This window comes from Thermobia domestica, chromosome 4, assembly GCF_964235325.1.
Source record: "Thermobia domestica chromosome 4, izTheDome1.hap1.1, whole genome shotgun sequence".
Classification (NCBI taxonomy): domain Eukaryota; kingdom Metazoa; phylum Arthropoda; class Insecta; order Zygentoma; family Lepismatidae; genus Thermobia; species Thermobia domestica.
The window spans coordinates 259,305,202-259,321,998 of record NC_137457.1 but is presented as its reverse complement, the minus strand read 5'-3'; the positions used below and the strand labels follow the sequence as shown (position 1 = coordinate 259,321,998).

Here is a 16,797-nt window from a genome sequence, read left to right as displayed (position 1 = left end):
GTTTTTTTTTTTTTTTTTTTTTTTTTTAAGGCTTTCAATGCAGTTTGCCTGCTTCTCATTGACCGAGTCTCGAAGTCCAAGAAGCTTCAATATTCCATTTAAGTTGTCGTTCTTGTTTAGCTATCGAATGGTTTAAGTAACGGCTGCAGAAAGCTCTTCTAGAGATGGAATACGACGTTCACGCATAGGTTGTTTCCCATAGGTGGCGCCACAGTGGGTTCAGCTGCACCCACATTAACTTCGATTTTCAGATTTCCTACAATAATCCTTTCTATTTTGTATATTTCTTGTTTCCTATGTTTGGATATATTTGAGGGACTCCTGAAGTCTCTCATAAGTTACTTGCTATCATACTTTTTTTAAAAGTAAAACTTAGGGATTATTTTTGCGATCTTAAGGCTCAATAGTGCAGAGCGTTCTGGCAACTATGTTAGGATGTGTTTTCCCATCCTAGCCTGCACCCACATTACCAAAATCCTGGCGCCGCCTATGCAACCTAGGGATAGGTCGAAGTCTGGTGGACTCATATCCGGATTGTAGGGAGCATAAGATAACAACTTCCAAACGTATTCATGTAGCTGTTCACTTAAAAACCAAACCCCTCGGATTTACGGCCCGATCTGTGGGTCTTCTGAGCCGCTGCAAGCCATCTGTTAGCGACTGGTGGAACTACGTCCAGTCACTTGTTCAGCGTCGCCCTATAGCTAATCCTAACTATAGCTAACCAGCGTATCGGGAGCTTTCTAGACCTAGTAGCCGTCATGTCATTTATTCACGTGACTTCCCAGTTTGCTTCACGACACTGGGTGAATGCCGAAAATTGGGGAAGCACCGGCAGGAAATCGAATTCGGGACCACGCGGACATGAATCCAACGCTTTTATCATTAGACTACGGTGTACCCTTAGCTGTTCACTTACATGATCGAAATGCGCACTATATTTTTCATAGTTTTAGCAGTTAATAATTCTGAAAGGAGACGTTTCTTGACGCATGTTTATTAGAGCATTTTTTTTTAAATTTCACTTTCTGGAGTTTAGTAGTGTTATTTTTCCGCAATCTTTATATTATATACAATGAGGTGCTAACATTTATACTCACAAACTGTAAAAGATGATTTCTCACATCAAAATATGAAGAAATGTTTTGTATGGAGCTGTTGGGAAATGCATAAACGTGGAAAAGATAAATTGCAACACGTGTTATTTCATACACGAGGAAACCTGGAGGAGCAGGCCATATAAATATAAAAGAAGTCACATATGCTATCCAAAAATGCATATTTCAGCAATCGGTAATTGAGTATACAAGAGCATTTCCACAGACCATAATTGCCAGCTGTGATCCCAATAGAATTCTCAAATATACTTGAAATTAAAGGTGGATGCAAAGCAGGTGAAAAAAGTAAGCCTTGACGCAGCAGTGAACACGGAAGTGCGCCTGCAGAATGTTGGAAGTGTTAGGGACCGCCCACTCCAGTGTTCTCACGCCTTTGAACAACCCTAGTTCCGAAACTATGCATTTCTGTCCACATGCCCACTTGCATTTGTTACACAATTCAAATTTGTAGGAATAGTGTAAAGGCACCATTTGGAATTTTAACAAAAAGTGTGAAATATTCTTCCGAATAACTCTGATATTTTTTTTAGAAAAAAGTGATTGAAGTTTGGTTATTTGTAAATTATTATTATTTACAGCTAGCGCCATATCAACATAATCCAGCAAGCTGGGATGGTTGGCCCTACCAGCGGTGGCACCAAACAGCAGATTATGGATATGCTCCCAATGCAAAGATGCCAGAAGCCTTTATGGCTGCCGCATTTGATTTGCCTGACGAAACCTCTCCGAACACACCGTAAGTTTATTTTTAGTTATGTTTTCATATGTTCATTTGGCATCAGTACTTCAGTGATTGGGAAGTTCACGAACTTGAGTGTAATCGGTGGTGGTTTTTGAGGGAAGTCACATCTTTCTTTTACCTGCAAGCTAATGGAAGATGCTTACCTAATATACTAATTTTTCTTATATACAATTTTCTGAGAATATACAGAGCTTCCTTTCCTTAAACTATTAAAATTAGCGATAAAATTTATGTTTTATTGTTCAATATGAAGATTACTGTATTCAGTGAAATCTTTGAATCAATAAGAATTTGTTAGGAGCTAAAAAATAATAAGATAATTCAAATCTTATTTAAAGTACTAGAGAGCAAAACAATAACTTTATTGTAGAAATTATTAACGTGTACACGTTAATATTCACATGAAATTATTAAGTCTTCATCCCTGCGAAATTAAAATACCGCTAATTTTACAGTAATCATGTGATATCTTCAAATAGATAAAAGATAATTGAAATATAGAACAAGAGCGCCCTAGATAATATTATTTTGCGTGAGGTACCGTTATCACAAGTCACCTAGTGGCTTTCCGTTTTCAGCTATTTAGAAACGCGAAAATAAATGCCGATTTTCAAAATGGCTCGAAATCGAAAGTGAGTCGTGATAACGGTACCTCATGCAAAATAATATTGTCTAGGGCGCTTTTGTTCCACATTTCAATTATCTTTTATCTATTTGAAGATATCACATAATTACTGTAAAATTAGCGGTATTTTAATTTCGCCGGGATAAAGACTCTTAATGTGAATACGAATTTTCACAATAAACGTACTGTTTTGCTCAATGAGTTGTTTAAATCAAATTTATGTCTCCTGAAAGCAAAGCCTATAAAATGGAAAATATTACAATATATTCCAATTTGAAATTAATAATTATTTATGAATTCATAGTTAGTAAGAGAAAAGATATCCAAAAATTGAACATATATTATCCGATAAATGTCGGATCTTGGGTTGGACATAATGATATGGTTAAGTGTATTTTCTTCGTTTCGAAATTTTCGAGGGAAAAACGTATAAAATTTTTTCCCCATCAGAATCCTGCCGCCTACAGTCGGACAATTTGTTCATGCCAACCAGATGCCGCGGTCGGATTGCCGGCGACGGACACCGCGCGATTTTCGACCGCGACGAAAAGTTGCCTTGCCGAGCAGTCGGCAAACAGCCGGAAATGAGCATTAAATGCGCCGGCGCCACCGTCGAAAAGAGGCCCGCATAAGGTGTCGGCAGAGTGTCGGAAACAGGCCTTTCCGACTGTTTTGCCGACTATGACGGTCGGCAACAGTCGGCAAAGGGCATTTTATTTTACGATTTTTGACCGCTTGCCGCCTCGGCAAAAAGTCGGCAACTTTGAACAAGTAGATCGTCGTGCCGCTGCGGACGGGTGCCGACGGCGGCAATCCCTCTTTCCGAACGCAACTTCCTGATGGGTTTCTTTTAAATCTAAAAATTGATGCTATGCAATAAGTACGCCCCTTTGTAAGCTGAAATGAATACTGAAATGAAAATCTTTCAGTTTAACGTCACACGATTATGCACTTTAGGCTAAGGGAAACAATGATTAAAGAAAGTAAATGATGATGAGTTAGTGGAATGAGAATGTTGGAGGAAACGGGATTACTTTGGGAAATCCTACGAATAGTATATTGTCCACTACAAACTAACTTGGCAGGGAATCGGACCAGGAACCCCACGTTAGAGGTAAGCGTTCTACCATTGAGCCATCGTTTCTCCCTTGAAACTTATAAAGAAATAGTTATACCCTTCAGTTTATTAAGCTTTTCATCGTTACACCAGAAAAATGATAGTACTCAATATGGTTAATAAGGTAGCTACCACCCAAAACTAACATTAATTCTCCTTACTTTATTTATTTATTTATCTCTAATCTTCTCCAAAGATAAGATATGTGTATATCAAATTATACAGAGCAAGTCAAATGATGGGTCCTATTTGAGAAGTGCATTCTGTGAAATTTAATAAACATAATGTTATTGTGAGACATATGCTAAGAAAGGTAAAGTCTTAGGGCCTTATGCAGAGTCGTTTTGACGAATGATTAGCGTCATACTGAAGGCCTGACTACTGCAGGAAACAAATGTTAGTCGAACTCTTTAGTATGGCACTAATCTCGCGTCAGAACGACTCTGCATAAGGCCTTTAAAGTTTTTCTTGAAATATATTATAAGTGTTCTATATGAGCACCTTGCGTAACAAAGTACACATCAGTCAATTGTCTATCTTCCTGGCGAACCTTTTGTACCATGTTGTAGTCAAATATCAGCAAAATGGCTGCTGTGATGCGGGCACGCAAGTCATCCAATGTTGTTGGAAGTGGTAGAACGTAAGCCTGATTGTTTTTACAAAACCCCATATGACGAAATCACATGAAGGGTCAAGTTGGAGGAAACGAGTTGGCCAACTAAAGAGAGGTCGATCCTCCAGTCAGCACCATTTTCCTTAACTGTTTGCTGCTGACTCTTAGCGGTAGAAAGTGGAAAAGCTGCTTGGAAACTGAACTTTGAAATTTAAGCTTATCCAGAGCTTCTCTCACAATAACATATGTTTATTCGATTTCACAGATTTACTTTTCTACAATTTCGAAAGTTTAACAATAGTAGAAACATCATTATAGCGAGTAAATGGAACGAAAATCATTCAACATCATTCCTTTACTATGTTAACCAATGCTGTCAGAACTTAAGTTTCAAATGAAGTACTCATAATGTGCTAGTGTCTCTTTCCAAAAATCCACAACTCTCAGTTAACTCTTTACAAAAATTGGATGTTTATTTACAACACGTACAAATACAGGGGATGTACAAAAAGTAATGAGACCAATTGTTTTCTGAGCACGACTGTGCGTTGCAGCGCGCTAGCTCCAGGCTTATTAGAAGAAGGGGAAGTAAGTTTCAAAACGCATCTAGCGTCAGTCGCCTACGACCTTCCGTGTGGTTCGTGTCGTGGCTTAAATGAACTCCTGTCTATAGGCTCGGTCGAAGTTTAAATATTAAACATTCTATCGAACAGCGCTACACAGTTAAATTCTGTGTTGTACTCGTAAAGTCAACTATGGAGACGTTGGCCATGATTAAGAAAGTGTCTGAAAGTATTAAAGGTGTTGGTTTGAGATAGTGCACTCTTCATAGATGGTCGAGAGCAGGGCCGCCCACAGGGGGGATGTATGGCGCAAGCTGCGCCATTGAGAAAAATTTTGGGGGGGATTTTACTCTACTTTCGAACTAGCAATTTTACTGTCGGAATAGCATTAAAACACGATCTTGAAGCTAATTTTCAAAAATTTTCCGGGGTGGACCCCCGTACCCCCTGCGCGTAGAAGTACCGCGCAAGTAGCCGTATGAAAGGAAAGATTGGTTTGTTTTAAGAGAGCAGGGCCGCCCACAGGAAGGATGAGTGGCGAAAGTTATGCCATCGAGAAAAAAATTGGGGGGAATAAAAAAAAATGGGGAAGAATTTTACTCTAATGTCGAATAAGTAATTTTGCTGTCGTCAGAATAACATTGGAACACGATGCGATTTTTTTTTAAATCTCGAGAATGAATCCCCCTACCCCCTGCTTAGAAACTCTATGAATGAAGTACCGCGCAAGTTGCTATATGAAAGGATGGGCTGGTCGGTTTATCGCTTTCTGTAGGTAATTTACCCATTTTCTGCTGGGAGCATTTATTTATTTCTTATTTATACTATGTACGACACTTAATAAGTAATGCTGTTCAATTGCTACATGATGTATAATAAATGAATTAATGATAATATTTTGTATAGTTTTCTGTTTGTACGATTGCATTTTCCACTTAATTAAAAAGAAGAGAAATCACAAAAATGAGCGCCAAGTTCTGGTGAACAACAGTTACAAACACTCAAGGAATCACTTTCAAATTTAGATTTGAAACTTGCCTATGTTGTCTGTTGAAAACTATAAAGTAGTTTGACATAATTGTGAGCTAGTGGTAACCATACAGACAACAGCCAAGTTTCAAATGTAAGTTTGAAGTGAGCCAGTGAATATTTGTAACTGTTGTCCACCAGAACTTGACGCCTATTTTTGTGATTTCAATTCTTTTTAAAGCCAGTCGTACTTGGCTCTTTTACAGGAATGTTTTTGTTGGATATCACTTCTTTTTGTAGGCTAATTTCGAGGATAATATTTTCTTTTGGTATCAAACTCAATAACTTGAAACTTGCGTCTTACTTTTCACGTACAAGGGAATTATGTCAATATTTTGTAAAGAAAAAAATAATACTACTAATTGTAAAAAAAGAATACCTGTTCCATACACAGTGTGTAGAAGTTTTTATACCCTTCAATATCCTTATAGAACATATTTAGTATTGTACACTACCAAGACTACTAATAAAAGTAATGCCATTTTTATAGTTACTACTGCCCCTACTACTACTACAAGCATTCTATAATACTACTACAGGAAATAAAAACATCAAAAATAACAATTACTAGTACTATAAAAACTACTGCTACACTGGGCAATTGTTTTTAGAGGACTTGAGTTTTGAGGAGGGAAGATATTATTGGGGGGAGTGCGCCATCAGCTTTGGGGGGATGGGCACCCCTGGTCGAGAGAGTGAGGAACGTTAACCCCATGCAGGACTCCCGTCCATGAGCAGAACCGAGGACAATGCACAATGTGTGCGTAATGTGTTGACTCATCCCGGCAGTTCAGTTTTCGAATGATCGCAGACCGAATAGGAAGTGATACTGTATACACAATCATTACCGACGATTTATAAATGAGAAAAATCTGTGCCAGGCTCGACCGGAAAGTTTTCACAAATGATCAGTCTAAACCGTCGGCGTATTTGCAAAGATTTTTTTGCAGCACGTTGAAACAGACCCTGAGTTCTTTTAACAATGTGATAGCTGGGTGTTTGATTACGAAACGTGGATATTTGAGTACGACTCAGAGGCAAAATGCTAAAGTGCCGAATGATACATAGCAGCAACCCTTCTTCAAAAAAATGTATCGAACGAGCAGGTCGAAGGCCAAAACGATGTACATTGTCTTCTTTGGCCCTAAGGGTATGATCCACCAGGAATTTGTACCTGAGGGAGTGACCGTCATGGGTACCTTCTGGGTGGAAGTGCTGAAAAATTTGAAAATAAGAGTCAACCGAGTGAGCTCAGACATTGCCGCCAATTAGAAGCTGCATCATGACAATGCACAATCCACATCTGCTTCGTGGTTAGTGACTATCTGGCCTTAAACAACATCGCAAAGTTTCCCAGTCCTTACGGCCTCGATCTGGCCCCAGTGTAATATTTTCTGTCATCCCAAAGGAAGACAACATTCAGAGGACACCACCAAAGGACCGTAGCAAATGTCAAAGCGGCTTCGACGCACAACTTAAAGGACATTTTGGGAAAGAACTTCTAGGGAGCCTTTCACGCGTATAAAATTTGTTGAAAGAAGTCTGTTCATGCTAAGGGTTCTATTTTGAAAAAAAAACTTTAATGATTCATAACGATATCTTCAATACATTATTTTCCTCGAATTTAGTCTCATTACCTTCTTTATACAAACTCTGTACATAGCTGTTAATACCAAGAGTCCCTCTCAAAATTGTCAATTTTATTTGCAGCATTCGGAAGTGTGTTTAATACTTTTTTTAAATTTTTATTCATAGACTTCACCCACGTGATAAGCAAACCATTGCTGATCGACTCAGTTGGGCTGCTTTGAAAGTAGTATATGGACAAAACTATCCTACGCATGGCCCGCAGGTAAGTTTTCCTAGAAATTACAGGAAAATCTATTGTGTAGAAGGATGTACCTAGGTAAATATGTCTATCGAATTTTCGCTGTCACATTAAAAAATATAATATCGATACCTGAAAGATGCATTTATATTAATTTGATTTCGCAGCTACATAGCAGTGAACTATCCTAACAAAAACACTGAGGAGGAATAACATAAATTGAACTTATATAGTTTTTACTGTATATATTTTTGAAATTGTGGCTTGAGTTAAGCGAATATCTAAATGTAGACTAGGTTAAGGCACACTAAAATTAGCAATACAAGAAGAAAATATTTGATGACTTCAAGAAAATAAAGATAAATGGGTTATTTCTAAACTATTGACGAAGACAGCGTAAATTCTTTAAAATATGAATATTTTTGTTCCTTTTATATCAAATTCAATGACATGTTTTTATATTGAAAACGCCAACTCAACAAATTTAACTTAAAATGTGTAATGTTTTCAATGTATTCGCTGGAGTGCCAGATGTATTGCAACAAAAAAGTTATCAACGCCAGCTACAAGTATACAAGTATAGTACGATATACAAGGTTTCTATATGTTCACGTAAGTTGTAGGGTGATTAACTGTTTCGATCATTTTAAAAGTAACAAACAGGATTGATTACTCAGTAATAAGAACTGAAATTTGTTACAGAATTCATGCGGACACTATATCGTTACCTTACTTATATATTGCCCACAGTTCGTATATATTTTTTTAGTTATTATGTAAATTAAAGATAACTTCAATAAACATAAACCAGTTTAGAATGCACAAAACTTTGTATCTTACGATAATAACGTAAATATTGCACCGTTCAAAATTATGCGTCTAACAAATACAGTATGACGACACTCACAATTATATTTTGTAAACATCTACTTGACAGCCACTAACATCACCATCACAGCAACGCACAAACAAAATATCTATATCAACCAAGGATGTTATAAATAGAGGATCTGCACATATGTATCTTCATTCTATTAAATCGGTGAAGCCAAAACGCAACCGAGCATCGGCAAGTCTGATTGGTTACTCTCGTTTCTGCCATCGTCTGATTGGCTTCGTTTCCGCCATGATTGTTGGCTCAAAACATTGCGATCCTATTGGGCGGAGTGGGCTGAGTAGGGGTGACGAAACTGTGACGTATGGCATCAAGATTTTGTTGTAATTGCAGATCCTCTATTTAATAAGATCCTTGGTATCAACCTACTAAATGACTTCTTCTTCTTCTTCTATAGATAGGGCTTGAGCACAGCTGTACCTGATCACAATCGAAATAAACAATATGCAACATTATCGTTGTGACATTAACTACAAAATTTGCAGTTCTTGATTTGTAAGTTAGCTCATTTGTCTTATCTCCTTTGTAGTTCGTTTTGTGGAACGCATTGCAAAGAATGCAAAGTTGGGTGTAATCCATGTTTTTTCCATGTTTGAACTCCATCTTGGTAGTAGTAATTTCCAGTCCAACTGAGATTTCCAACTGAGTTGTATTCATAAATGTTCATCATCTTGTTAAATTCACGTACGTTCTTTCTTAAAAGTATTATGGAGTTTACACCAAAGGTTCTTCGATTTTCCGTTTTCAATTATAACTTTAAGTCCACATGCACATATCACTGTGAACATTCTTTTTCCTTTCACTTCAAAATTCCAATCCTATTCTTGAACCAAGTGTCTACATAATATTGCTCATAAATGGTTTACTTGCTCGAACAAACCAACTGAAGCAAGGTACGCCACGAACAACATAACCTATCCTCATTAGTCTCTAGAAATTACTGCAGTTGCTTAAACATTTTGTACTAATAGAAATAATTTTTCAAACCTGACAAATACTACATTCCATTCTGTTTTCCTCCTCCAGAAATTGGTCTTTGTACCTAAGTTGCATCGTTTTAATTCATTAATGATTTTTTTAAAAGAAAGATTATAAGTCAGCAACTTACGCTAGCATCGTTTACTTAAATTGTTCTAGACTGTAATACACATAAGAAGAACACCAACATACTATAAAACTTTATGAAAGATAAATTCCTTACAACTCCAGCCTCCAACTCATCAAATGCTCACTTTAATGCTTGGGTCTCTTACATCATAATACACATTGAGACACTTAACAGATACATATTTTATTATCAATGAAGACATAATAAGACAATAAACATCTCAGGATACTGCACTTCATTTATGTTGTCTGGCTTGGTACATATATTGGTATTACGGTGATACTGTAATTTTCATTTATAAAAAATTGTCATTTCCATTCTATATGCACATTAAGTCTTCATTTCGATTTTAACTGTAAAGTGAGTCCTTGAATTATTATCAAGAGCTAGACAAGTTGATGATTAACCTATTTGCATACAAACTAAAGCGATCTAAATTTAAGCTTCAGATAAGAGAAACATAAGCTATAATTATGTGTTTGAATCATGCAAGAATTTGACTGAATCTGACACGCAGCAAGGGAATAATGCTTACAAAGTCCATATGACAAAGGACTTGGGTAGAATATATTAAAAAATTACAAAATATTATATGGAAAATGATAACTGGTCGAAAATATTTGATAATAATATCCTGAGACGAATATTCGGACCCAAGAGGAACGGGAGTGGGGAATGGTGGAAACTTCATAAAGAAGAACTACGTAATTTATATCATTTACCAAACTTTGTTAGGATCATCAAATCTAGGAGGCTCAGGTGGGCATGTTATGTAGTCAGAATGGAAGAAAATATCTGAGAACCTGTAAACTTTAGCCTCAAAACCTAGTACAACTTCCTAGAACACGATTCTGTTTTTTGAGGAATAAACATTGAATTACTAAATACTGCTAAATTATTGTATGGTTGACTTAGGTTGAAAAATCATAACATTAGAAACATCTATTTGTGCTCAACATAGAATGCTTACTTTTTATCCTAATATTTATAAACAATATGTTGCCGCTTTTTATGAGTTTCATCTCTGTTTCGAGTTAAATCTCAGGCAAGCAGATTGCAACTTCAACGATAGTAAGAAAAATTATTACAATAAAATTTGAGGCTCGTTTCTTTCTATGCTAGTCTAATCATTATTTGGCTTTATTTCTTGAATAGAATTGGAAATTATATTGATTTTTTCTTTTTTCAGACAATAAGCGTTCAAAGAAATGGTAATTCTGTGGTATTAACTTACGACTCCAACATCAAAGTTCTGAACCATAATGGATTTATGGTAAGTGGCGTTGGTCTTATATATATATTTTAATTTAACATCGTAAAAGTATTGACTGTTGATTATTGATTGTTCATGATTGATTGTTGATTATTCATATGGAACAATATGCATGTATAAAGATATAGATTGCAAGAATCGTTGCAAGGTTACCTAAAAAGTATAATCAGATTAGTTCTTCGATCTTCTGGCAAAGAACAGCAAGAGAAATATATGATGATTACTTGTTTTACTGTTGCCTAATAGTGATATGCAAGGTACTTCCAATACCTCTGGTGTGTGTCTTCTACCAACTCAGATTTGACAACAACAAAAAGTATATATATGCAAACGCTTACTTCTTTGTCTGAAAGCGTGGAATTAAAATACCACTAGCCAGTCAAAATGCTAACCGGACAGAAGCAAACCGTTTAGAAGTACAAGAGAACAGAAAGTAAGCTACATTGCATTTGCGAAAAATTATCTGATCTCCATGAAAATGATGACTCCCGGAAACCCATTAACTTAAGTCCATTACTAATCTACTCTTAAAGAAATTTCCTGTAAGATTACTTTCATTATTAGTATATCTAGACTGAGTGTGAGAAACAATATGTCAGAAATTGGCTAAAATGAAATAAGTCAAAATTGGAGATCTTTGTATCATGCTCTACCTCCAGTTAACTTGGTGTAAGTCTCAATTCTAAACGTGAGTTGAATAATCGCGTCTTGGTACTGTTAGTATAAATAATTCATAATTACGCTTGGTAAAATAAAAAAATGCCACCTGAAAACCTGTGTTTTTTTAAATACTGTTTCTCCCTTGCAGTCTAGATTTGATACACTCAATATTATCTCTTTACGTGTATGTACCAACCACAAGGAATAAATGAATTGAAATGTTTAATACCTCATGCTTATGTTCTTAGACGAATGAGTAATGAACGTAAATCATAATGGAAGAATTGATGGAATGAGAGCATGGAGAAATTAATGTTGTCTACTATAAACTCATATGGCTTAGGATCGAACCGAGGATCTCTCATACCAGTGGTAAACGCTCTAGTACTTCTGTTCAAATTCTTATTTTATCTTTCTGCTATTCTTCATGACTACCAGACTGGACAGCAATATGAACAAAGAAACATTGAGGATAGTTTAAAAAAAACAATACTCCTCAGAGGGATTCAAACCCCAAATAGGTTTCACCTTACGATCATCCATCTAACACTTCAGACCACTCGACTGCACCAGATCGGCAATTACTGACCCACCATGCACCCCACAATTCGTGCTATCTCATCTCCTTGTCCGATGTATCAATGTATGTATCGCTCTCTTAGCTTGTACTTACCCCATAGAGTTTATTAGATATTAGAAGTGAGCAGCATTTTGTTAAATTTTCAACAAGTACATAAATACATATACTTTTTTCTTTCCTTGACTGTTTCAAAAATTTGTACTGATTGAACCCTCACTTCGCTGCGTTTTTATGCTATAAATTTCTTTCGTTAAATTAATATATTTATATTAATTAATATATATTAATTAATTAATATATAATCATCAAATTTGGATCATTTGTCGTGTATAATTATATCTTGATTGTACTTTCTTTGATTTTTAGGTATACTGTAACTACCAATATGTCGAGGTACCTATATTATACTCGACAACGAACTCTGTCACTGTAGACATCTCTTCCTGTCCCACCGCCAATAGACTATTCTACGAATGGAGAGAGACACCCTGTGACTATAAACAATGCGCCATTTATTCTACTGATCAGTACAACCTGCCAGCACCGACTTGGGTTTGGAATTTCTAGAGCTCTGAATACGTAGATAACTCTGTTCGTCACTAAGTGAATGTTACAAACCGCAATTCAGTCATGTACTCTCTCTACTTTCACTTATGCAAATGATGGTGAATAACCACTTACATGTTGAGATGTTTATTTTTGTTTTCAGAGTGTTGCTACTTTGTACTTGTTAATAAAGGATCCCTCTACCTGCTAATAAAAAGTACAGGTATCAAATAAAATTTTCCTCTTTCATTTCTAATTAATACTCCATTCTATGAGTTAGTAAAGAAGTGACTTTATGCATTCCTTAAACATATTATAATATCATTCAGCATTTTACGGAAAAAGAATGACCTACAGATGAGACATACATTTATATGTCAATATATCACATCGATCTTTTTCTTTTTTTTTTTTTTTACAATACTAGCCAAAGCTAGCTACTTTTTACAGGGTTACGCCCTGTTTTAGGGAAGTGCTGTGAGGAGACTGAGGTTTAAAGGTCGGAAGGTGGTCTAAGTGATTTATTACATCTTTATTCGTTGAATTGCTGGACTTAAGGAACATTGAGTTCCTTAACATTTGGCTTGGAGAAGGAACGTTTACAGTTCACATATATTGTTACACTGAGGAAGACATTCCATGAATGAAAGACATACATTCGTTAGTTGTTAGCAATTACAAAATAACAATAATAATAATAATAATGAAACGGAAAAGTAAGGGTTTCAATACTGACAAAGTGATGGAAATAGCATACATAATAAGAAGGAAATATAGCATTATGAAAAGAAGCTTATTATGAAATAAGGAAATATAGAAACGATATGTATTTTAAGATACGATTCTGTAGTTAGTTGATGATGGAGATGAAGGATGGAATGAGGTGCAATGCACAAGAGAACACGGGTTAAATGTTAACAGACGCATGAGGTTATCTACATCGATCTGGAGAAAGAAAACATTCTTATAGGTAATTTGTAATGAAATGTCTAAGAGAATAAGTCATTACTGCTCAAATAACTTTTTGATATAAGTTACGCGCGATATTGCCCAAGAATAATTCTTTACTACTACTACTACTACTATTATTATTATTATTATTATTATTATTATTATTATTATTATTATTATTATTATTATTATTATTATTATTATTATTATTGGAAAAACACTTCTGTCCCATACAGGATTACACTAACCAAATGTTCATCATTCTTAGGAAAGGACAATATATCGTATTCATTCTCTTTCTTAAAGAGAGGTGGATTATTCCAACGTACGCGTTCTTACTCTTTCAGAAAATTAAAACGAAGTACCATCAAACCCATTCTCAAGTTACTGTTCCGAGATTTCTGGCTATTTTGAAGTCAGTCGTGAGTGAGTTCGTCTTCGTTTTTTGATAACCTTCAGAGGCGAACAGATATGAGTAGGAAGAGGTAGTTTGCCTGCAATTAACGTCACATCTCAACCTCTAACTCACAGGAAAATGTGAATGACTATGATTATGAATTTCCTTTTTAAAGAGTTAGGTTTACCAAACAATACACCTTTATATATTTACCCCGTCTGTCTGGTTTACCAACCAAAACCCCTTTATATATTTTCCCTGTCTGTCTGATTTACCAACCGAAACTCCTTTATATATTTACCCTGTCTATCTGAAGCAGTCTAGAAAAACGTCTTGTCTCAGTATCTGCAGCGATTTCAGAGATGAGAGCTTCCTTGGAAAGAAACTCACTTGCGATGAACATCATTACACTCCGGAGTTAAAGCACTCCAGCATGGAGTGGAGGTATCCAGATTCGCGGCCGCTAAAAGAAAATTCAAGGTAGGAGAGTCCACTGGCAAAGTGATGCTGATGGTGTTCTTGGACAAAGACAGGGTGATACATACAGATTTCCTGGTATGCGGTGCCACAATCAATGCGGCGTACTACAGAATCTTCCTTCGGACTAAAGTCAAAAAGGCTTTGAGAAAGTAACGCCCACAGACAGTGAAGGATCGCGTCATCATCCTGCATGACAACTCCCGTTCTCATACTGCCACGACAACGGTCACTGTTATCACCAAACTTAGTTGGGAGATCCTAGACCATCCCCCGTATAGCCCTGATCTATCGCCTTGTGACTTCCATCTTTTTGGTTCCCTCAAGGAGTACTTGGAATGACAAAAATTCGACATCAATGACGAAATCAAAACGTACGTATGTGCTGAAATGGCTGAAAAATCGTCCCTAAGAATTTTATGCAACGGAAATACGGGTACTCCTACACTGATGGGATAAGTGTGTTCGTGTATATGAGTAGTACATTGAAAAAGAACAGTAATTGGTTCACATATTGTCTTCTTTATGTAACGGAAAGAAAGAAATTCTGGTTATGACTTCAAAGTTCCTCGTGCATATGCAAACTTGTGTAGTGGAATGGATTCTTGCACCTTTTTGCTAATTTATTGTTGATGAATTTCAATCCCAAACAATAGGGTTATATCCAAATTTTCAGAGAACTAACTACTAATTTTTATTTAAATGAGATCAGAGAGAAAAAAATAGTTGTGCGCCACTGGCGTATTTAGGGGGGATTCCGGGCTTAAGCCCTCCCCGAAATTTTACTTACTATAGTAAAGTATATGAAATATCTTACAGAATTTTCACATTTTCAGGCAAAGCCCCCCCCCGAAACAAAATTGTGAATGCGCCACTGGTTGTCCCACAGACGGACGAACAGGCAGACAAATGCCAGCTGAGTAGAATGAAAGAAGCTCGCTATGTTAGTTTCAATTGTTCCGTATGATAGCCGTTGCATAAGATGACAATTTTCTGACGGAACAGAAGTACTCAATTTACAAATAGTTTACTGTAACTATTTATAAATGTCACGGGATGTCAATGTCGTCATAATTACCTAAAATGACACAGTTTCGTGTTTTTTCTTCAACAGAGCAATAACATATCTGTCGTCAGCTGCGACAGAGTAATAATTATTCCAAATCGATAATGTTGAAAGGAGTTGTCATGAAAAATACTACTTAGTCCCCATCTGATGTCACTTGTGATTGAAACGAAATATAGGCATAAAGGGTAATACTAAAAAGACAGGAAGGATAGTGTATAATCGAGAAATAAGTTTGTGGTTCATTATTATAGTGCCTTTCGTGGAAAGGTCTGTTTTTTTTTATCTGCTATACTTATCAAATAACACCATTTTTAAGTAAAAGAAATACGTATTTTTTAAAATCTCAAAGTTCTCCTTTGTGTGTGTATGTGCGATAGAAGGCTATAAAAACGTGACATTGTCCAATTGACGAGACTATTACCTTCTGGCAAAGGTGAGTACACAGTGTATTTTTCGTTAGATATTTCATTCTATATTTAAATGCCTACATACGTACTGTATTAAATACCTAAATAATAAACAAAGAGTAACATTTACAGATACGTATCAATTTAATGGAAACAATTTATCAGATTAATATGGTATTAAACCACTTTTCGCTCTCAAAACATCTCTGATATATGACTTGTAATGGAATCATAAGGTCTTGAATATCTATGTATAGTGTATCATAAACGCCCACCGAAAAGTCAAGGAAGAGACGGTCTTACTAATAAAGGCAATTAACATCCAGCAATACTTCTCCTCATTATAACAGCAGCATGTACGATACATACACAAAAGATACGTTAATTGATTGGATACCTCCCTTAGGCAAATATTGTATGAACTAGAGCCTGTACAAATCAAAATATTATCCTTTTCTTAAAAAAATAAAACAACGAACATTTTATTAAATAGATATGTTTTATCAAATAAACAAAAATATATAAAGAGATATATGAGTAAAGTTTAAACGGAACAAGATCAATCGTTAATTGTAAATTTCTATCCTCATGAACCAATTAGTCTAAATTAGGCGAAAGTTTGAAAGTATTGTTGCAAAGTTTATCACAATAATGTATAATATTTGATAATTATGTTCTCCATAACCAATACGTTACAGACAGTTTAGTTCAGACCGCTGTTCAATTGGATTATATACTGGTAAAAACTGATGAAATGATCTGCCGGATGAGTGAAACAACTGTTTGTGTTAAAATGGTG

At 35.8% G+C, this 16,797-nt stretch overlaps 1 protein-coding gene across 1 annotated transcript in view; it reads left to right on the top strand.

Moving 5' to 3' along the window:
• LOC145684023 (sialate O-acetylesterase-like) overlaps positions 1–12,908 on the top strand; it is a 51,766-nt gene extending 38,858 nt beyond the window's left edge. The window contains exons 10-13 of the mRNA XM_081755839.1: positions 1,697–1,854; positions 7,563–7,659; positions 10,828–10,911; positions 12,518–12,908. Of these exons, the coding sequence (XP_081611965.1) occupies positions 1,697–1,854; positions 7,563–7,659; positions 10,828–10,911; positions 12,518–12,718 (540 nt within the window). The 3' untranslated portion in view covers positions 12,719–12,908. The remainder of the gene's footprint in view (positions 1–1,696; positions 1,855–7,562; positions 7,660–10,827; positions 10,912–12,517) is intronic.
• The last annotated feature ends 3,889 nt before the right edge of the window (positions 12,909–16,797 follow it).